The sequence below is a fragment of the Bufo gargarizans genome, chromosome 1, assembly GCF_014858855.1.
Source record: "Bufo gargarizans isolate SCDJY-AF-19 chromosome 1, ASM1485885v1, whole genome shotgun sequence".
Classification (NCBI taxonomy): Eukaryota; Metazoa; Chordata; class Amphibia; order Anura; family Bufonidae; genus Bufo; species Bufo gargarizans.
In genome coordinates this window covers 714,576,814-714,598,507 of record NC_058080.1, presented here as the reverse complement: position 1 = coordinate 714,598,507, position 21,694 = coordinate 714,576,814, and the positions used below count along the sequence as shown (strand labels likewise).

The 21,694-nt window shown below is 46.1% G+C and overlaps 1 protein-coding gene across 2 annotated transcripts in view; it reads right to left on the bottom strand.

The window, feature by feature from the left end:
• EPG5 (ectopic P-granules autophagy protein 5 homolog) overlaps positions 1 to 21,694 on the bottom strand; it is an 85,306-nt gene that overhangs the window by 45,151 nt on the left and 18,461 nt on the right. For both annotated transcript variants that reach the window (XM_044276301.1, XM_044276302.1), the window contains exons 4-24: positions 21,255 to 21,391; positions 19,973 to 20,080; positions 19,776 to 19,849; positions 18,544 to 18,649; positions 18,070 to 18,184; positions 15,373 to 15,523; positions 14,450 to 14,605; positions 13,931 to 14,088; positions 13,412 to 13,566; positions 11,537 to 11,677; positions 11,035 to 11,199; positions 9,910 to 10,029; positions 8,691 to 8,929; positions 8,445 to 8,585; positions 5,847 to 5,991; positions 4,908 to 5,105; positions 4,081 to 4,191; positions 2,310 to 2,432; positions 2,043 to 2,209; positions 983 to 1,210; positions 20 to 143 (exon numbers count right to left, since the gene is read on the bottom strand). In XM_044276301.1, coding sequence (XP_044132236.1) covers positions 20 to 143; positions 983 to 1,210; positions 2,043 to 2,209; positions 2,310 to 2,432; positions 4,081 to 4,191; positions 4,908 to 5,105; positions 5,847 to 5,991; positions 8,445 to 8,585; positions 8,691 to 8,929; positions 9,910 to 10,029; positions 11,035 to 11,199; positions 11,537 to 11,677; positions 13,412 to 13,566; positions 13,931 to 14,088; positions 14,450 to 14,605; positions 15,373 to 15,523; positions 18,070 to 18,184; positions 18,544 to 18,649; positions 19,776 to 19,849; positions 19,973 to 20,080; positions 21,255 to 21,391 — 3,062 coding nt within the window. The remainder of the gene's footprint in view (positions 1 to 19; positions 144 to 982; positions 1,211 to 2,042; positions 2,210 to 2,309; positions 2,433 to 4,080; positions 4,192 to 4,907; positions 5,106 to 5,846; positions 5,992 to 8,444; positions 8,586 to 8,690; positions 8,930 to 9,909; positions 10,030 to 11,034; positions 11,200 to 11,536; positions 11,678 to 13,411; positions 13,567 to 13,930; positions 14,089 to 14,449; positions 14,606 to 15,372; positions 15,524 to 18,069; positions 18,185 to 18,543; positions 18,650 to 19,775; positions 19,850 to 19,972; positions 20,081 to 21,254; positions 21,392 to 21,694) is intronic.

Genomic DNA, 21,694 nt, shown 5'->3' with positions numbered 1-21,694 from the left:
TGACCATTTCATTTCTCACCTGCTCATTTCGCATGATCTTAGCCAGTCGATGTGGGTCATACTGCTTGGGCAGGGATGGGATATACACGTCTCCCTTCTGCAACTTGTCATCTTCCAGCCAAACAATAAATACGTTAAATAACCTAGGAGAACACAACAAATGTCTTATTGATAGGAAAAAAAATCTGTAGAGTATAGGGGGAGGTATAGAGCTACTTTAGGGTCTCTGTGTATAGAAAATAAAACACACTCTGGAGGGGGCCAAAAATCTATCCCAAAACCTGGTTAACTTAAAGAGGACCTTTCACCACTCCTGACATGCCTGTTTCAATTGCTTTATGCATTCCCCATGTAATAACAATTCTGGAGCCTCTAGTCTTATGGCTCTATGTTGTGCCGTTCCTTTATTATTTCTACTAGAAGTTATGAATGAATTGCTAGCAGTCAGCAGTAAGGATACAGAGGGGAGGTAACCAGTTGGGGGTGTACACCTGCACAGACTCACTCTATCCAATCAGTGCTGCCATTTTTGAACTATGCAGGTACACCCCCACCCCCAACTTGTTACCACCCCTCTGTACCCTTACTGCAGACTGCTAGCAGAAATAATAAAGGAATGGCACAACATAGAGCCATAAGAATAGATGCTCCAGAATCGTTATTACATGGGGAGTGCATGGAGCTATTAAAAAAACAGGCATGTCAGGAGAGGTGCCAGATTCTCTTTAAAGCAAACTACCATGTGTATTAGATATCCCCTACCAAGGGACAAACATGGTAGGGGATATCTGAGACTACATGAGCAATGTGACTACACTATCGCATCGGGACTGTACAAACAGTCATCAAAACACAGGGAAAAAAATGGCCATCATCTACACCTACCCCGGGCACTGGAGGCATAAGTGCTGAAAATCTCTTCAATCACCAGCACCCAAAAACAGACCCAGGAATCTCAGATTCACCAACTGGGAACACTTACTTGACCAGCTCTTTGTGCAGATCTGGAGAAGACAGGCAGTCTTGTGAGCAGCTCCCTGAATCAGAAAAAACTGGGGATCCATCTAGAGGGACAAGTACTCTCAGCGCTTTGCTGGCTGAATGGTGGAAATCTGCCACTTCCATCAGACGACGCTTCATCTGTTTAAGGAGGTGCGTGTGGGCTGAGCTGCTAAAGAACCTCTTCCCGATACAACCCTCTGCTGGCAATCTGGATACAAAGAAGGATAGATTACATTTATGTTTGTTTGCACTTTACAAATATTGTAAAGCCTTTGCCACATACATGGATATAAGATCTGGGAACCAGCATCCAGAATTAAAGAGGTGTTCCCATTTACAAGGATATTCCACCCCCCCCCCAGGATATACCATCACTTTATGAACTTTGAGACTCCCACCAAACCTTCGCACAAAGAGGCTGCAGCTCGGCATCCCCTTCTATGCTTTTCCTTTCCCCTATCCATTCAAGTGAGTGAGGTCAGTATAGTATACCCACAGCATATATCTTAAATGTCTGTGTGGGTCCCACCTCTAGGACTAGCCCTAGGAGAGGTAGACGCGCATGTGTGGCTCTCTTCATTCATTTCTATGGGAGTTAGAGAAATATTTGAATAAGCGTGCTCGGCTATTTTGAAAAGTGAAAAAAGAGAGCGACACGAAAAAGTGAAGAAAGAGAGCGACACGAAAAAGTGAAGAAAGAGAGCGACACGAAAAAGTGAAGAAAGAGAGCGACACGAAAAAGTGAAGAAAGAGAGCGACACGAAAAAGTGAAGAAAGAGAGCGACACGAAAAAGTGAAGAAAGAAGAGCGACACGAAAAAGTGAAGAAAGAGAGCGACACGAAAAAGTGAAGAAAGAGAGCGACACGAAAAAGTGAAGAAAGAGCGACATGAAATATGGCCCCGTTTTCAAGAAAGAGCAGGACCCAGAGGTGGCACCTGCACCTACTGGACATTCATAGCATATCATATGTGGACATGCCATAAATGCCCAGATGCAACAAACCCTTTAATATTGGGTGTATCTGCAGAGCGATCATACCCATATTGTGGTCCTGGACGGTTCAGATACAGGAGAAAAAACCTCTGCCAAAACAGAGGTAAAAGTGGGTGATCTGCTGGGGTGGCCATGGCTTGGTGAGCCCAGCGGTAAATCATCAACCTCTGTACAGAAGGCACAATGGGCAACTTCAACTGATGCTGGGCTTTCTAAAAAAAAGAAAGAAAAAAAGTAATGTAGAAGACAATCACCTAAGATTTGGAACAAGCTAGCTACGTAGAATAGGGTGATGACAGGAGGGGGAGATACCTTCAGAGCTTGGTCTGGACTCATAGAAGAATGGCTGAGCAGTTCATATTCCAGCACACGACGTAACTGGGAATCCTCTTCAAACAAAGACTCCGTATTAAGCACGGTCCATGAAAACCAGATCTGAATGACAGTTCAATGACAGGGTCAGTCATACTCCAAATGTGCAGAAACACAATACAGCGAGTTATTCAGAGGAGGTGACAATGGGAAAGTAAATGGTGGGGGATGACAATGGGGTGCACTGCAAATATCTTTTTACTTTTTATTAGCCTCTTCCACAAATAAATAATTTTCCATTGTGATGATCTATTAAGAATTAGGATGAATTGTTTCTTAGCTGTGCTACTCCTGGGCAATGGTGGACAGAGCCTGTAGGCGACAGAACCTCCATGCTATTTCTTTTATTGCTGTATGTATGGAGTGACTGGTGGCAAAGCACTGGGGGTCATGTTGTCTGTAGTGAACTCTCTTTAAAACGAGTGCCCACCTATGAATATGTAATATTAAAGAGGCTGTCTGATCTGAGACATTGGTGGTATATCGCCTGGATATGCCACCAATGTCAGATGGGTGCAGGAACAAAATGGGAACCCCGACGTGAGCGGAGAGCAGCCGCACATGTGTGGCCACCCACCATTCATTTCTATGGGACTGCCAAAAAGTACCACAGAAATAGAGCCGTGGCCAGACTTGCACCGTGCGCTCTCCATTCATTTCTATGTAACTTCCGAAAATAGCAGAGCGCGCTCATTCAGCCATTTTCGGAACTCCCATAGAAATGAATGCACACATGTGAGGTGCTCTCCTTTACTTTCAGGGGCCCGTTCTGGAGATAGGTGCAGGTCCCAGAGGTGGAACCGACAACTGACATAGTGATATGCTACCAATGTCTCAGTTGGGAGAAACTCTTAAAAAGAGCTTTCCTTTAATCAACTCTGATTACCTTTTCACAGGATAGGCGATTAGTGTATGATTGCTGGGAACCCCACCGATCATGAGAAAGGAGTGGCACTCAGTGATCCCCATCAGTCACATGACGTAGCAGGGCACATTTTGCTTCTACATAGCACCATGGACCACCTGTGGTCTGTGTTGTGGCTTCATACAGAGCTTCAAAGTAGTCGCCACTCACTAGAGGGGACTTGGGGTACTTTCACACTAGCGGCAGGACGGATCCGACAGGCTGTTCACCCGGTCGGATCCGTCCTGCCGCTATTTCGCCATGCCGCCGGATTGGCGCTCCATCCCCATTGACTATAATGGGGACAGGGGTGAAGCTCCGGCGCAGCACGGCAGTGCACGGCGAAAGGCTGCCGGACTAAAAGTACTGCATGTCCGACTTTTTCGTCCGGCGGCCTCTCACCACACACTGCCATGCTGCGCCGGAGCTCCGCCCCCGTCCCCAGTATAGTCAATAGGGACGGAGCATTCCGGCGGCACGGCGAAATAGCGGCAGGACGGATCTGACAGGGTGAACAGCCTGTCGGATCAGTCCTGCCACAAGTGTGAAAGTACCCTTACTGTATACCATTTACACCCTCAAGTTTGAACTCAATAAAAGTAAGATGGTGTGGAAGGGGGAAGGGGCTACTTACAATAAGGACAAGTGGCTCAATGTAAAGTAGAAAACTAGGGTCCTTTCTGAATTCTCAATAATTAAGAGCCACTCAATCCATTAATTTATGGTATCATCTTGACAGCATTTTATTCAGTCCCAAAACCGGATATGGATAGAGGTTACGCTGTGTACAGACAGTTTAAGGCTTACCTGTGAGGGGTTGTAGTTGGAGTCTATGAATGAAGGAGTCACGTTTCCTGCGACGATCCATCCAACAAATGAGGAGAGGATCCCTCGGTCACAGTGATACCCCAGTGCATCCTGACAAAACAGGCGTCATGTCTGTAAGTCTAATGTGGCAACTGCTCATACACATCAGGTCAATGACACAGGGCAGACCAGCTACTGAAGGTGGCGGCCTGATCACTTAGACATGTCATGAACCAAGCTTTGTTGGGGTTCTCCTGATTCAAAAAGGAGGGGATGAAGCAGGGGCAAAGCTACTGAGATGTGAAGGGATAGTTGTTATTACCGGCACTGGTGTCTTAGGCCCAAAAGTCACGAGTATTTTAAAAGTCACATGGTAAATAGGTGTGGGTCTGGTCCTGTAAGGGATTTCAATCAGGAGCTTTCTGTTACATGTCAGGGGTCTCTATTCTCAGCAGAACAAATCCTGCATATATGGCCACTCTCCACAGGAATGAACGTGAGCTACTAAAACACTGGCTTTTCTTCCGGCAGTCAGGCCCCAAAAATCAAAAAATGCTATTAGAGAAGTATACTGTCAAAAAAATCCTTTGCTGAAATTTAAAGGGGCTGCTTTATTCCAAAAATAGTGCCACGCTTGTCCGCAGGTTGTGTGTGGTATTGCAGGTCAGCCCTACTCACTGTAGCAGAGCCAAGCTGCAATATCAGACACAATCTGTGTACAGGTGTGGCACTCTGTTTGGAAAAAAGCAGCCAAGTTATTGTAATCCTGGACAACCCCTTTAATTCTGCTCCGATGCTATACTCCAGTATACCATGCTGGGTCTTACCTTGTGCTGCTGGTAAAGCAGTTTGTGCAGACAATCTTCCTGTAGGTGTCTGAACGCTGCTTTACACAGCTGGTCCATAAGGTGAAGGCTGCCTTTGTCCCGGTGCCAGAGCTGCTGGCTTATGAGAACCTGAGTCCAGAACTCCAGAACCGCCACTGGACCTACTTCATTCGGTTTAGTACTAGCAGCAATATGTGACTGTACAGAACAAACACAACATAATGAGACTTACATCAGGCTTTTAAATTCTAGCTCATCCCGCCTCCAGTATGATCTTTAGGATGTGACACTGCACATGAATTTCCCGCCTTGAACGTGGCATTTTACTAGCGTGGATCGCCTCTTATGTACACATCTAAGGCTACTTTCACACTAGCGTTCGATCGGATCCGTTCTGAACGGATCCGATCATAATAATGCAGACGGAGGCTCCGTTCAGAACGGATCCGTCTGCATTATTTTAGCATATAACAGCTAAGTGTAAAAATAGCCTCGTACGGATCCGTCCAGACTTTCAATGTAAAGTCAATGGGGGACGGATCCGCCTGAAGATTGAGCCATATTGTGGCATCTTCAAACGTTGTAAGTCTGGACGGATCCGCACGGATCCGCACGCCTCCGCACGGCCAGGCGGACACCCGAACGCTGCAAGCAGCGTTCAGCTGTCCGCCTGTCCGTGCGGAGGCGAGCGGAGCGGAGGCTGAACGCCACCAGACTGATGCAGTCTGAGCGGATCCGCTCCATTCAGACTGCATCAGGGCTGGACGGCTGCGTTCGGGTCCGCTCGTGAGCCCCTTCAAACGGAGCTCACGAGCGGACCGACGAACGCTAGTGTGAAAGTAGCCTAAGCAGAACACAAATCTCATATGCCCTCTCTTCTCCCTCCTAGCACATTTCCCAAAACAATGCCCTATATATTTGATATCTGATTCCCATTACCTGGACCATGTTTGTAAGAAGTTTCACATTTTCCCCGTAGTTTATCGAGGTCAAATGTTGGGTAACTTTGTGGGTCATTTGCATGGTCATTCCCTGAGGGACCCCGCCGTCAAGCTGGAGGAAGAGCTGAATGTAGGACAAAAACCTGCAATAGTATTAGACACTGTGATAAGAGTAATCACTGCACCAGAGATAATATTGCTACTGTCACAAACCCCTTAAAGGGGTTCTCCAAGAGTTGTTAAAATTTGTCAGGCTTTGTAAAATATTCAAATATCTTGGCGTACCCCCTGAAAGGGAAATTCTCATCTAAGAAAGCGATGACATATCGTCGCCTAAGATATGCCATCTTTTTATGAACGATAGGGGTCTGACCTCTGGGAACCCCAAATGCAGTTTTCACAGAACAGCAGCGCTCCCAGCCCCCCAGCGACGTGGGGAACTGCAGCGCTGTTCATTTTCAGGACGTATGATTGTGACCATAAATAATCCTAATGTGACACCATCTCTTAGCAATGTGTCAATCATTTTATAAGATCGGAATATGCCTTCAAATTATGGCACAGGATATATGCCCTAAAAGACAGCCTAGCGGCATCCCGTGTGCAAGTGCCGTGGCGAAGCATGACCTGTATCGCGGCATACACGGCAATCTTTCTTACTAAGGACAGATAATCCCTCGTAGCCAAGAAGAATGTCATGGTCTCTGAGATCTTTCAAAGGGGTTGTACTGTTTAGGCCCGGCCCTCCTTACATGGGACACCTCCATCCAAAGAACGGTCTGCCACCCTACCCCTTGTCAATAACTTCATTTCAGTCCTGAGCCAGAGGAGCCGGTATAGCCTATAAGTCTCCTCACGCCGATTAAGGCGCTCTCTTCCCAAGGAGAGATAGTACCTCCCAAATCCTGATTTAGGCCTCTCACCCAGTTAAGCCAGTACTCTCTGCCTTGCACTGATGAGGGGACGATCACCCCGAAACAGCTGTCTGCAGATGAGACGCTGGCTTATTTATTATCCGAGTCATGTCTCAAGGCCTATTTAAGGGTACTTTCACACTTGCGGCAGAGTATTCCGGCAGGCAGTTCCGTCGCCGGAACTGCCTGCCGGATCCGGCAATCCTGACGCAAATGGATGGTATTTGTCAGACTCTATGATTAAGGGTGCTACAAGCGTGTACCCGAAACGCGTCAGAGAGATGAGAGGCCTGTTTTGTTTTTTATCTTTTGTAACTGCTTTTAATGAAGAAAAAATTAAGTTGAATGGATTTTACCAGTACCGGTGGCTGGAAATTGCTTACATTTATTGCTGTGGGAGTGCAGTCCTGCACCATCCGTGCCCCGGAGGTCAGAGCAGAAGCTGGCGTTCGTTATTATACTTTGCATTTGTCAGACGGATCCGGATGCGGATCCGTCTGACAAATCCATTGAAATACCGGATCCGTCTCTCCGGTGTCATCCGGAAAAACGGATCTGGTATTTATATATATTTTTTGCATTTTTAAAGGTCTGCACATGCGCAGACCGTAAAACCGGATCCGTTTTGCCGGAACACTTGGGGCCGGATCCAGCATTAATACATTTCATTGGAAATTAATGTCGGATCTGGCATTCCGGCAAGTGTTCAGGATTTTTGGCCGGAGAGAAAACTGCAGCATGCTGCAGTATTTTCTCCGGCAAAAAAACGTGAGAGGGACTGAACTGAAGACATCCTGATGCATACTGAACGGAATGCTTTCCATTCAGAATGCATTAGGATAAAAATCAGTTTTTTTCCGATATTGAGCTCCTGTGACGGAACTCAGTGCCGGAAAAGAAAAACGCTAGTGTGAAAGTACCCTAAAGGGTCAAACAATGACTTATAGGATAGCTGCCTTACATCTGGTGGCATCAGAGGCAGCACTTGTTAAGAGCTCATTTGCATCCCTTTCTTCCCAGAATTCCAGAGGAGAACGTATGGCCTAAAAATCTCCTCGTGCCGACTAAGGCGCTCTCTCTCTCTCTCCCCCCAAGGAGAGATAGTACCCCGCAAATCAAGTCCATATGAATTGTCCTCATGACAAACTAGTTAGTATTTTTCCAGATAGAGTCCAATAGCTGCATCACGTTGTGCCCCCTTAGCTTTATCGCTAGGGTATACCATCATTTCCTGACTGGTTGGAGTCCAACTGCCAGGACCTCCACAATCTGGAGATTGAAGGGGACGTAACAATGGTTTAGCTTTGCAGCCACATTTTTCTTGCACTGCGTGGCTCCAGACCAACCATTGTGTGACCTGCCATCTGTAATGGGGCATCTCCTGTCCATATGTCCTGTTAGGGAATAGCATAATAGAAAGGGATCCTCCACTCCGATTTATGGGCCAGAGTGGAGAGGGACGTCTGGGGTTGTGAGATCCAAATGACTACTCTGCCACATAAGGAGGCACCACTTTATAAACAGCACATGCCAGGTGGGGAGCCAGTTACATATTATGCAATGGGGGCCAGGAACTTTAAGATTCCCCTCTGCCAGAGGTTTCAGAAGCTGGACCGGCAGAGAGCAGCCTTATGTCATGTTATGTAAAGCAAAAATCATTATAGGAGGTAAAGTGGACTTACAATTCATTTTTCAGGAGATAGCTTGGGCATTGATAAAACATGGGTAAAACTTTATCCAAGATGTGAACCACAGCCCGGAGATGCTTGGCTTGTATCATCTCACCCAGCATAGTCACACCCTCCACACAAAACTTATCTACACTGCAAAGAAAACATGACATAGAGGTCAGTGAAGAACAGAGATATCAACTTATTATGTTACAAATAGATCTACATAGAACAACGTTTCGAGCTATGATGAATTACCTGTGTCCCACTGAAGCAGAGGCCAGAGCGATGAAACAGCCTATAGGGACCCCGGATTTCACGGCCTTCAACACGGGGTGCAAAACATTAGCCTCTGTTAGATCAGGAACAGAATCGCAGATCTGCTCCGGGCGATCGTTTCTGTGCAACTTAAGCCGCAAAACTAGATCCCAGGACCACTGGTTGAAGGAGGCTTCCGGAGTCTGTCCAGTTCGGACTATGCTGGCCAAGTAAGATACCTGAAAAGGACACCAAAGAGACCTTAAGAATTAGCAAGAGTAGCCTGTACGTGTACGCAGTTTGTGATTTTGTTCCTAAAAGGTGTTGTCCCATCTCGCCGTTTCCATGGAGAGATGAGACTAAGCTCTGGACCCAGGTTGACCGGGTCAGCGCTCTGTTGTTTCCGTAACTCTTATTGTAGTGAATAGGCCTTACGTAAACAAGCTACGCTGCTTGTGTAGCTTCCATTCACTACAATGGGGGTTACAAAAAACAGTGGAGCGCTGTTTCCGTAAGCCCGGCCACATAGCGCTATTGCTTAGTCCAATCTCGGCGAGACACCTTAAAGGGGTAGTCTCATAAAAACATTTCCTGTTTATATGTCCTATTAGGTCATATTATAGTGGGGGACCCACCTCTACATGCCAGAATGGACTGCTGCCCTATAAGACTCGGCCACCCAAGTATTACCTGCCTACTGCAGGGCAAATGCTTGGCTCCCCACAGTTTCCCTAGAGAAATCAGCTGTTTGCTGGGGGTGTCAGAAGCAGGACTTGAGGTGTTCAGCTGATCGCCTGAGTGGCCGCATTTTGAATAGAATTGTCTCTAATGAGACAGTCATTAAAAGGTTATTCCGGTTACAGAACGTTATCCCCTCCCCATAGGATAGGGGATAACTATTAGATCAGAGGCGCTTCTACCGCCCCACTGATGACAAGAACGGGGGCCCCAAAGCCCGTGAAGCTCCCCCTGAAATGGATGGATCGGATGGTCGGAATGCGCGCCGCTGCTCCATTCATTTCTATGGGAGCATCGGAGATAGCTGAGTACAGAGCTCGCATGATCCATCAGTAGCTGATCGCGTGATGCAGTCTATGACTCCCACTGTCTCATCCCTTACTATCAGTTTACGTTGAATGATTAATGAGAAACATGGTCAGAGAAAAAAATTAAAAAAATCTAAAAAAGGATAATCAGGTTTCCCAGCCGGAGAGATTACCTGCTTAATGCTCTCAGAGATGATCCCGGTGTAGGGTTTGTCACAGATGTGTTTCTGATAAGCTTCCAGGACCATGAGTGCGACCTCCACATGTAGAGCATGGTCCAGATGAAGGGTCTTCTGTTAACATAAAAATGAGGTTCTATTCAACAGAAACCTAATATACCGAATACTCAGCTATGTTTATGTCCACATAAAGGGCTACTTTCACACTGGCGTTTTGGCTTTCCGTTTCTGAGATCCGTTCAGGGCTCTCACAAGCGGTCTAAAACGGATCAGTTTTGCCCTAATGCATTGTGACTGCAAAAGGATCCGCTCAGAATGCATCAGTTTGACTCCGTTCCGTCTCCATTCCACTTTAGAGGCGGACACCAAAGTGCTGCTTGCAGCGTTTTGGTGTCTGTCTGACGAAACTGAGCCAAACTGAGCCTGAGTTTTCTATGACACAATCTGGCACAAAAGAAAACAGATCCGTCCTCCATTGACTTTCAATGGTGTTCAAGACGGATCCGTCTTGGCTATGTTAAAGATAATACAAACGGATCCGTTCTGAACAGATGCAGACGTTTGTATTATCTGAACGGATCCGTCTGTGCAGATCCATGACGGATCCGCACCAAAGGCGAGTGTGAAAGTAGCCTAAATGATAAAGCTCAAATAATTATAATAATCATCCCAATAAACTACATGATGTTCAAGTTTTGATCTTAAAAATGGAATCCAGACTCCAGGCGCATTGTCTTATGGGAGCGCTTGCTCAGCTCTTTTTGGAACCCTCATAGCAATGACTGGAGAGCATGCCACACATGTGTGAAGTGCTCTCCTTCACTTCGGAGGTCCCCTTCTAGAGATAGGTGGGACCTGCCCCTATCTGACACGGATGGCATATCCTAGCGATATGCCATCAATGACCTAGATCAATCATGCTCAACCTGCGGCCCTCCAGCTGTTGCAAAACTACAACTCCCAGCATGCCCGAACAGCCTACAGCTATCAGCCTTCAGCAGGGCATTGTGGGAGTTGTAGTTTTTACAACAGCTGGAGGGCCGCAGGTTGAGTGTCCCTGACCTAGATGATTCAACCCCTTTAATTTTGCAGATTTACATCCCAGTTACTGTTGCTTACCGAGTCAGTGATGCCCCAGTTCATGCCCTCCAGGATAATGCAGGCCAGCTTGTTCTCCACCTCAGACAGGTTGTAATTGATCAGCCAGTCCCTGATGACGCCTATTTCTGAGGTGCTCGGTCTCCATTGGAGCAGGGGTAATTCTTTAAATAAGTACAGTGAAACCTTAGAAAGGAAGAACCATATAACTGCCATTAGTGTGTGTATCAAGGCAAATAAGCAGCTGTATTAGGGTGAATTCTGACAGCCATTCTGATTTCGATCTGCAAAACACCGCTGTATGTCGTCCATAGGCCGTCTATATTTTCTTTCTGGTTCCATTGACTCGATTGAATGAGTTTTGGATGGAAAAGAGACAAGAAGGGCGCATGCTGCGAACTGATGCTGATGTATACATTGCACCATTTGCTTTTAGCTGTAAGGACATGGGTCCTGTAGGTTGTAGCAGTTTTTGCACCATCTGCCATTTTCACAAATATCATTAGTAGGAAACAAATCTCACCATCCCCACTTTGTCAATGGTTTCCCGGACACGCTGCAGGAGGACAGATATGATACTGGAGTGAGCGCTGGTAATGGTGGCAAGAAGCTCGCGGCCCACTTTAGAGAATGCTTCTCTTGTAGACATGCTGACATAGGAAACCTAAAAAATATACAAAGCATGAAGTTCAATAAAATCACTTCCACACTCCCCTCCTCTGACCAGTCCATTCTCCTCTCTTGTGCGCACCTATAGTATATCTCGCCAGGTTGTTTAAACTCGGCCTAGGCATCAAAATGCCACCTAACTATTCAGTTTTGTGATCGCTGTCCTAGTTTACTGGTGTTCAGTACTCTGCTGCATCTGCTCTGCAACATCAGTTCTTTTATACTAAATCTTACTTCATCAGCTTTTCTATACTGAACTATGCAACATCATCCCTGCTATACGGTACCCTGCTACATCAACACTGCTATAGTAAACTCTAATACATTTCTTTGCTACATCCGTCTTCAGTCTGCTGCTACAGCTATGCTACATTTCTCTACTATACCGGTCTCCAGTTCCTTGCTACCACTCTGCTAAATCACTCTGCTACACCGATATCCAGTGCACTGCTGCAACTCTGCTACATCACTGCACTTCAATGGTCTTCACTCAACATTGCTACATCTACCCAGTCTTCTGTTCAACCTCTCTGCTCTGGATCTACCGGCTCTGCTACACCAGTCTTCCTGCTCTGGTGCACCAGCGCCACTTACATGTGTGGCTAAAAAGCTGCTCTTCTAGATATTTTTTCAATGTCAGAGATCTACGTTTACAGAGGCTGGGGCTATATAGAAAATTGAGTTCAATGGAAGCAATACAAACCTATTCTTGTTAAGTGCCACCTAGTGGTGGAAACATGCAGCCAGAATTTTACTATTTAAAGAGGCTCCGTCACAAGTATCAACCCTATTAAACCAGGCATATAGCCTGTTAGGGTTGATCTAGTAAAACGATACCTGTCTTTTCTTTCTAGGTGCTGGCGTTGTGGAGAAATTTAGACTTTCATTCTTTTGCAAATAAGTCATTGGAGCACCAGGAGGTGGGTTTATGCGGTTTGAGCACCGACCCAGCGATGCCCCTGGTGCTGACTACAGACGCCTCCAGTGCTCCAAACACGGCCCCCTCCCCTTAGATTGTTTAAGGCTCCAGACAGCTTGCTGTTAACGTCCATTCCAGCCAGAAGTGGAGGCACCATCAGCTTCATCTGCAGTCGCCTCCACTTCCGGATGGAATTATTTCAATAGCGCGTGTGCACTGAACATCTTAGTTACTCGGCAAGCAGCAGAAGATGGGGTGCGCAGGCACCTGGCTTGATAACAACTGCACAGGCGCAAAAACTCTGCTCTGTTATTAAGGTTGACCCTGGTGACAGAGTCTCTTTAAAGCTAATCTTGCCTCAAAAACCTCCAGCTTTATGGACATCACCAGGTGTCCTCTAAACTGAGCCCCAGAAATGGGGGCTTATTTCATAACTGTTCCTGGATTCATAGGTGGGTCCCCCCAGTTATTTACATGTACCTGCTGCAAAACTAAAAAAACATATCAGAAAACCACAGCAAATCACGGAAAACTATGTGTATGGGCACCATAATACAATCAATTTGGCACGTATGGAGAATATTTCAGGTGTTTAGTCAATGACAACTAAGGCGAAGGCCACACAGAGCACGAGACGAGACTAACATTGCGCCGTCATGCAGCTTTAATGCAAATGGGTTCGGTTTTTGTAGTGATTGAGAAGGTTTGCATGATTTTTCAAATGAAACTGCACATCATGGCAGCATTTGGGCAACTCATCTGTAACTGCAAAGTAGTAATCACCCCCTGCTGGAGCCCATCTGGACTCACTTCATAAATCTCTAAAGCGACGGTCTTCATCAGCTCCTCGTCCACGTCGTCCCGTTTGGTTTGTGCCATCTGAGCAAACGTGGTCAGGAGGCTGATTCCTTCGGAGCTGTTCATTGCAGAAAAGTATTCTTCAAACTTTTCTCGGTTCACGGGATCTATGGGAAAAAGCAACGGGTAAATATCACATCGCTGATTCAGACCAAGGCAGCAGTGGTCACCGGCAAAGTGGCGAGCATACTGGTTTTATATATCAGAAAGCTGCAGCGTGAATTATCTGGAGCATTTTCTCATCTTCTCAAAATCTCATCTTCTTGTTGCCACCACCAGGGGGCGATCTGTATACAACTAATCACCTATAAGGGGTTGCAAACAGATCAACCCCTAGTGGCAGAGATGGCGGACAGGAGAAAGTCCATACAAATTTCAAAACAAAACTTTTGGGTGGCATCTAACTATCCTATCTGGGCACTGAATAACTTTTACAAGAAGGCACCGCCGTTAATGCTGAATGTACGATACCATTTAGTGCAGACTGGCAGGTGGTCGCGTCTAATCTGGAATAAAGGTTCTCCACGTTCTCACTCTCGGCATAGTGCATGAGATACAAGAGCTTCCACAGCATGATGTTTGACAGAGTCCCGTACGGCATCTCAGACATGAAGAGCCAAATGCCCAACCTGAAGAGCATGAGAGGGGTGAAGTCAAAGGCAGATCACAAGATCAATGACAAAGTGCAAGGACTACTTGTGCACCGTCAGCACTTAGATGCTAACATTGACCCTTAGATGGCCAGCCGGTCCTGAAGAAACTGTAGGGTTTGGCTGACCTTTATCTAATGTAAACGGCCAGCTTTAGAGCCACATAGGGGGAGACTTACAATAGCGTTGTGTGATGCGTGTATTTAGAAAATGGTGCAAATTATTTTTAAAAAGTGCATATCTTCAAAAAGTTTGGCGCAGTTCCCACTATGTGTGTCAGATGTGAGAGACGGTACTGGACACGACATCCAGGTGACGGGCTCCCGATGAAGGACCTTACCTCTTGGCTTTGAGGACATGGAGGACAGCAGTCATGAAGAGCTCATCATAAATGGCCTGTAGCTTCTCCAGTGAGTAGAGCTCCGAGCTGTGTTCTCTGCCACGGTTACTGCTCAGGTACAGAGCCCAGTGATCGCTGACATAACACAGGGTCATCCTGCAAAATACAACCCCCATATGGACCTGGCAACACATCAATGCATGCCGAAAACATTGCGTATGAATGACCTGTTGGATGGGTGAGCCGTGGTGACCATCGACATTAACTGCTCTACTCATTCACATGATTCCAATAAATAATGATATAATATACAGATTGGGTGCTCATATGGAGATACATATCAGATAGACACCTACATTAGTTCCCAAAGGTCAGAAGGCCAGAGAGATCTACGTCAAAAGATGGCGGCATGCCAGTCAAGTACGGTATATTAGTGCACGGTGGTGGTGCAGGTAAACTAGAATACCATTGTACTGGTGACTTAAAGAACCATAAATGAGAAGAATTCTGAGGCCTGAATGATGTGTGTTCTGACCAGTGGAGATAATCTTCTTCTGCCAGACCCAGTTGTTTCTGGTACCGTAGATCATCTGGATCATTTACATTAATCACTGTGTATGTGGCCGGCTGAAAATGTCCTGTCATCTCACCTGATATTTCTGGTTTAGTAATTGTTATTCCTCCTAGAAATGTATGAATACATTGTCAGCTGGGGGTTACCATTCCGCTTGGTGCCCCTACACAGTGTGACACTATCAGCAGTGGCTGGACATCGCCATATTGTGTAGGGACGCACCCGCTACTGGTAACGCCCAGCTGTCAATTTATTCATGAATGTCTGGGAGGAATGGCACGGCACAGAGTTGTGATACATCAGGTGAAGATAAAGAGCTGCACCACAACAGCAGAGCATGAGATTTTACCGTATGATGCATCCTATCCGTTTGACGAACTGACGGTACCGCGCCCTGTTAAAGGTCTCCAATCCGAGGGCCAGAAGCTCAAGCAAAGAATTAGCAAAAGCAAAAATCTTCATCATTTCCTGGGGAGTGGTTTTATCAGGAAAATATTCACCTGGTGGAATTAAAATAGCATTCAGATTTGTGGCTCGCTTTGCTGTCCCCAGAGGCTACTTGCTTCATTTTTTCCTCCCCTATCCCTAAATCAACCTGTCTTTTTCATCCACCCACCCCCCCCCCCCCCCAAATACCCTTTCATCCAGGTCATCTCAGATCTGCCATCTAAGTGCTGTGCAAAGAGCTACAAATAAGCCCGGTTTATGTGGCGCTGTGCAGGCAAAATGTGAAGAAGCTGTGCCGCAACCCATTCCTTCTAGAATTTGGTGGGGGATCCGTCCAATCGACAAGTGACGGTATATCCTAGCAGTAGGCGGTCATTTGTTCAGGCTGGAATTCCCAAAGGGATCTTTAGCAATGGTCACAGATATACAATATGTAAAGCACGCCATAGACATTATGGGGGTCTTTTACTAAATTAGGCGTATTTCAGGTGCAGATGGCAGTGCAACTGTTAGTTGCGCCGCTATCTGCAGCTTTGCCCGGCTCACGCAGGTCTAAAATTGTGGGCATGGCGTGGGCGGGGAAGGCCCGTCTCATTCATCGATTTCTATGCTTGTTTTTGGCGTAGAAAACGGTCTAAATGTAAGACAGCTCTGAAGCTGTCTTACATTTAGAACTGGCGCTGGATGCGCCGAAGTTATGGATAGGCCGGAGCATTTTCATAACTTTGGCAGAGTCACCGCCAGCTATGGGCCTTTATTAAGACCGGCGTCTAAAACACCATTCTTAATAAACGTGCTCCTATATGTAGATGATTACTTGCTGGACAAACCCATGGGACCAGCCCAGCCGGCCATCTAATGTGTCTGAGGACTCCCAACTCTCCCCTGATGGCAGAGGTTGAGGCAGAGAGGCTTCGGGTTGAAGGGTCCAATTCTTTTGTTCTAGGAAGATAAGCCACCGCTAGAGGTGTCTGGCGGCAGCCTACTCCCCTCTCCCTACTGAGAACACATGCACGTTCGGCCATGTCAAGCAAGCATGCGTTTGTCAGGATCTGGAGTGAAAGCTGTCGGTGTCGGCCAAAGGCTGTATCTAATGAGCATGGCAGTCTTCCATCCCCTTAACCCCTTTGTGACCAGCCTGCTTTGGGCCTTACTGACTAAGCGATTTTTTTTCATTTTTTCATCATCACCTTCCAAGAGCTATTACTTTTTTATTTTTCCAACTATGTAGCCGTACAGGGGCTTGTTTTTTGTTAGACAAGTTGTAGTTTTTAATGGTGTAATTTTGGGTCACAAATAACTAACTGATTAACTTTTATTAACTCTTTCTAAGAGGGCGAATAAGCAAAAAGCAGCAATTCTGGAATATTTTTTTATTTTTTTATGGCGTTCACCGTACGGGATAAATTACATGATAATTGGGTAGTACGGGTCATTACAGACGCAGCAATACCGAATATGTGGAGGAGATTTTATTGTTATAATTTTTTCAATGGAAAGAAAAGCATTTTTTTATTGGAATTTTTTTATTTAATAAATGTTGTTTTTTAACCTTTTTTTAACCATTTAATAGTCCGACAAGGGAATTATATTAGGCGATCTTTTGATTGCTTCTAAACTACATTGCACTATAGTGCAATGCATTTTAATGTCAGTGCTATTGTCACAACCAGACAGCTGAGAAGCTCTGACAGAGGCCTTTCAGAACCTCCTCCTTGAGTTTCTGTGTTGTGGTATTCAGCTCCTCCTCTCGTTAGCCTCTCTCAGCTGTCATGTGTTGGACTAATTGCTTCCCTTTAAATTCTTCCCCAGAAGGCTTTTCTGGGCGGCTTATACTACTTCCTGGAGTGTGTGTGCACGCTGACTCTGTCCTCCTGTTTGCTTCAAAGCTAAGTGTTGTACCTTTATCTGTTATTTTCTGTTTGCTGGATCCCAGGTGACCCTGACTCCCTCCGTATCTTGTGTAGGGAGCCGGTGGTCGTGTCCCCTCACTATTGTAGGGTGCTCAGGGCTTTATAGTCAAGATTCGTGGATATGAAAACCTCCACCATTCGGATCTTTGCATAGGCTGAGCAGCCAGGGAAAGTGCCAGGTCTTCTGCAGGGGTCTCCCTTGGTTCCTTAGTTTTTGGATCCAGCGAGTCGTTTATACATGTTGCTTTGCCTTGTTTCCTGTACACCGTCCGTGACAGCTATACTGACATTCACCAGCATGCTGCGCCAGAGGGCTGCAGCCTGCTGGGAAACGCTGGAGGCAGGCCTGAGGCCTACAATAGGTCCTGGCCTGAATGCACAGCACCCTACAAATAAGATTGCTTCCTCTGTAACCGCTTACATGCAGCGGACACCATTGCCAGCAGCATGTAAGGGGTTAAACATCCCAGATCAGCGCTCCTGCTGGTCCTGGCTGTTAATGCAGGAGCACAGCTCTCATGTGAGAGCTGAAACCCCACTCTCCACTGCACAGGAGACCCGTACAGCGCTTAGACTAGCCCACCGTGAAAGTGCAGAATGGGAGCCTAAGGCCCCTTAGTGACCGCAGTAAAAAGGTGAATAGGTGGATTAAAGAGCCACCTAAACAGGGCTGATGTTCAGCTCACCTCTAGAGTTAAATCCTAGAACATTCTTGAAAAGTTCATGAAAAGGGAATTGCCCCAAAAGGGAAATGAGGTCGTCCTCTGACAACAATATCCAACTCGTCTCCGGATCCTCGTCCTGCAAAGAACACAAGGAAAAGAGAATAAAATATCAGAATGATTACAGCTCTAAGATCCTGTAAATATCACATCCCTAATCTGAAACGTTCCTATCACTGGACAGTTTTCTACAAGATGTTCTGCTAAGAGGAAGATGGTAAGTGCACCTGCACTCACTATATGGTCCCTTTATGGCCAGTACGAGACACTGAGAAAGCTTGTATGGCTTAATTTGCATGCTCACCCTCCTAATTTGAAGGTCAAGGACATCCATTATTTCCCCTTCAGCAATGCACTTTGTAGATGCTCTACAGAGCTATTTCAGACTGATGATCTCTAAAGGGGCCCCGAAAACTAACTTTCTACTAAAGCACTGACCTCCTCACCACCTTCATCCACCAAAGTCCAGTTCCCCGACTCATTTCCTAAAGAAGGACATTTTCTTTCGTTGGGTTTCATGTGGCAAAGAAAGTCCACTCGATTCCTATGGAAAAACAGAACGACTTTACGCACATCAGCGTCTCAACTCTGGAACAGTACCTGCAATGGGTATTCAATCAATTTGTACATAAAGTAAATCCTCTTTGAGTGAGTCGCAATGTGGCAGAATAGGACTGTACCGCACAGTGTGCAAGTGTAGTTACAGCGCTGCATTTGTGTAGAGAAACAAATTGCTACGCTGATTCAGCACGGCATCAACGTTGCTTTTCCCCTACGTTGCTCCCTGACCACCCACTGTTCAGGGAACCGCAGCACAGGTCCAGTCAAGGGAATGGGACCACACTGCTGTTCCCTGCTAAGCCGGGTGGCCTGGAGTACTGCTGCGCAGGGAAAACCAGTGAAGGGGCTGCAGTGCTGAATCACAGCACTGGGCTACAAGCTGTAGGGGCGTAGAACAGGTTAAATGTCCCCAGCCACCTTGGCCGCATAATACTCCCTCCCATAATAGCATCAGCCACACTGCTCCAGTCCGAACACCTGCCACCATATGGTAGGTATCCTGTAAAAAAAAGGGAGCGCCCCAGCTTTTACCATTTCGATAATAGGAAAAGTAACTAGCGAAAGAGGAGGAAGGAGAGCAAAGTTTTTCATAGACGAAGGGGCCGCCATCAGTTCTACCTCACAGGGATTGTCTGGATTTCCAGTGCATGAGCAACAAGGTCATTACTATCCATACAAAATACCAAACAAAACGGAGCACCCCCTGCTTTCACCACTTCGATAATAGGTGAAGTAACTAGCGAATGAGGAGGAAGGAGGGCAAATTATTTCATAGACCGGGGGGCCGCCATCAGTTCTACCTCACAGGGATTGTCTGGATTTCCCATGCATGAGCAACAAGGTCATTACTATCCATACAAAATACCAAACAAAACGGAGCACCCCCCCTGCTTTCACCATTTCGATAATAGGTGAAGTAACTAGCGAAAGAGGAGGAAGGAGGGCAAATTATTTCATAGACCGGGGGGCCGCCATCATTTCTACCTCACAGGGATTGTCTGGATTTCCCATGCATGAGCAAGAGGTCATTACTATCCATACAAATTTGCAACTCAAATGCTATAGGAACAGCGAAAAATCAATCAGGAATCCTAGGTAAAATGACTCACCTTACAGGACACATGAGAACCGCCAGCTGCTGCATGAAGTGAAACACGCCGGCCGGGTTGTGCAAGACTCGAACCTAAAACATCCAAAAGTAACTTATAGGGAAGGGGGGATACAGGAGCATAGAACCCTGTTATTTGTACCCATGAGGGTAAAATATATATATTCTATCAGTGCCACACATGGATTTGCTACTCACCTGAACAAACAGGGTGGCCCATTTATTGATACCTGCTGGACAGCGCAGGACGTGATTCAAGAGGAACAGGTGGTCCCCGAGGCATCCAACTTTCAGCAGCACAGAAACCTATGAGAGGAGATTATTCACAAGTCTGAGCTAGTCATATACGAGGGCTGGGTGATTATTCCAAAAATAAAAAATAATCGTGATTATTTTCAATTTAAAGATGATTATTGATTTTTCTCGGACGATAACTTTTTTTTGTTTTTGGCTGCTTGTTTTTTTTTTTGCAGGACGGGTTGTATTTCTTTAGTGACACCATTGTGGCATACATATAACTTATCGATGGACTTTTAAAACTTCAAAAAACAACATTGCCAAACTCTGAAAGGGCGAATGAATCGAATTAATTTAACTAATTCCCCAAGCCTACCATATATAATGCCTTTGTACTTAAAGGGGTTGTCTGATGGCCTGACCTCAGGATAGGTCATCAGTATCTGAGTCAGACCCCCGCTGATTAGCTGTTTGAAGAGGCTGCAGTGCTCGCGGCTTACAGAGCACAGTGCCATCAAATGGGTAGTGGCTGTTCTTGGTATTGCAGCTCAGCCCTACCCTCTTGAATGGGACTGATTTGCATCTGGGCCGTGTGACCAATGAACGTGATGTCTCTTCAAACAGCTGATCGACCAGGGTGCTGAGAGTCGGACCCCCGCCAGTCAGATACTGATGACCTATCCTGAGCAAAATCAGAGCTAGAATATTGTTCTCCAGGGATTCAGTTTGCACTAGCCCTGCATGCTGGTCAAAGCAGAGTGACTTGTTGGTGCCTTACTTGGCACCATGCCCTGGGAGCCCTGCCAGCACCCCCACAGCTATGCCCTTCAGCACATTTTCTGCACTAGCATGGAGAGTGGGTTTAGTGTTTAGGTGCAAATCTTAATGGACTACCACCGATCACACATTGCTGACCTGTCCCTATTTTGAAGGATTGGGGAACCCCTTTAATTATCTGATGATGTGTAATAGCTAAGTGTATCGTGAATATTTTGGGACCTTTTCTTCCCTATGTGTCATTTTTGCAAATTTTTATTTTCTCTCTGTAACTGTGCACATAGACTGCAGCCCCCACCCCACACACACTCTCTCCCCTTGTCTTTCCTGTGCTTCGGACTGTTTCTGAACACTGTAGGCAGGAAAGGAAATCTACAAGATGCTAGAAGGAGAGGAAGATGCCGGTTTTCTTGGATACTATATATTACACAGTTTCATGTAGTCACATGAATAGACCAGGCCTCACCAGCTTCTGAAGCCAGAGAAGAATATCGTTCTGGAACTGAGTGTCTTCTATAACTCTCCTTGTGAAGCTGAACAGGACACTGATACACTCCTTCAGCAGGATCAGATCTGAGTGAGTCCCTTCTAGCTTCTGAGGGGCTGTGGAAAATAATAATACTTAACAAGTAATCTGTGGGCTAAAAGCCTGTAATAAATCAGTATTCTAAACAGAAAATGCTTAAGAAAATTAATTAGATCTAATATAAAGAATACAATGAAAAACAGGCATTAAAGAGGTAGGTAAATCCTTTTCAGTGACCCCAGAGGACAGCAGCACAAATCTCTCACCTGTTGTTTGCTGCAATGTGTCAGCTTTAGGAAGTTTGCTTTAATTATGAACATTGTGTCCCCTGGCTCTTTGGCTCACAGAAAAATGCCTAGACCGAATAAGGCCACTTTCAC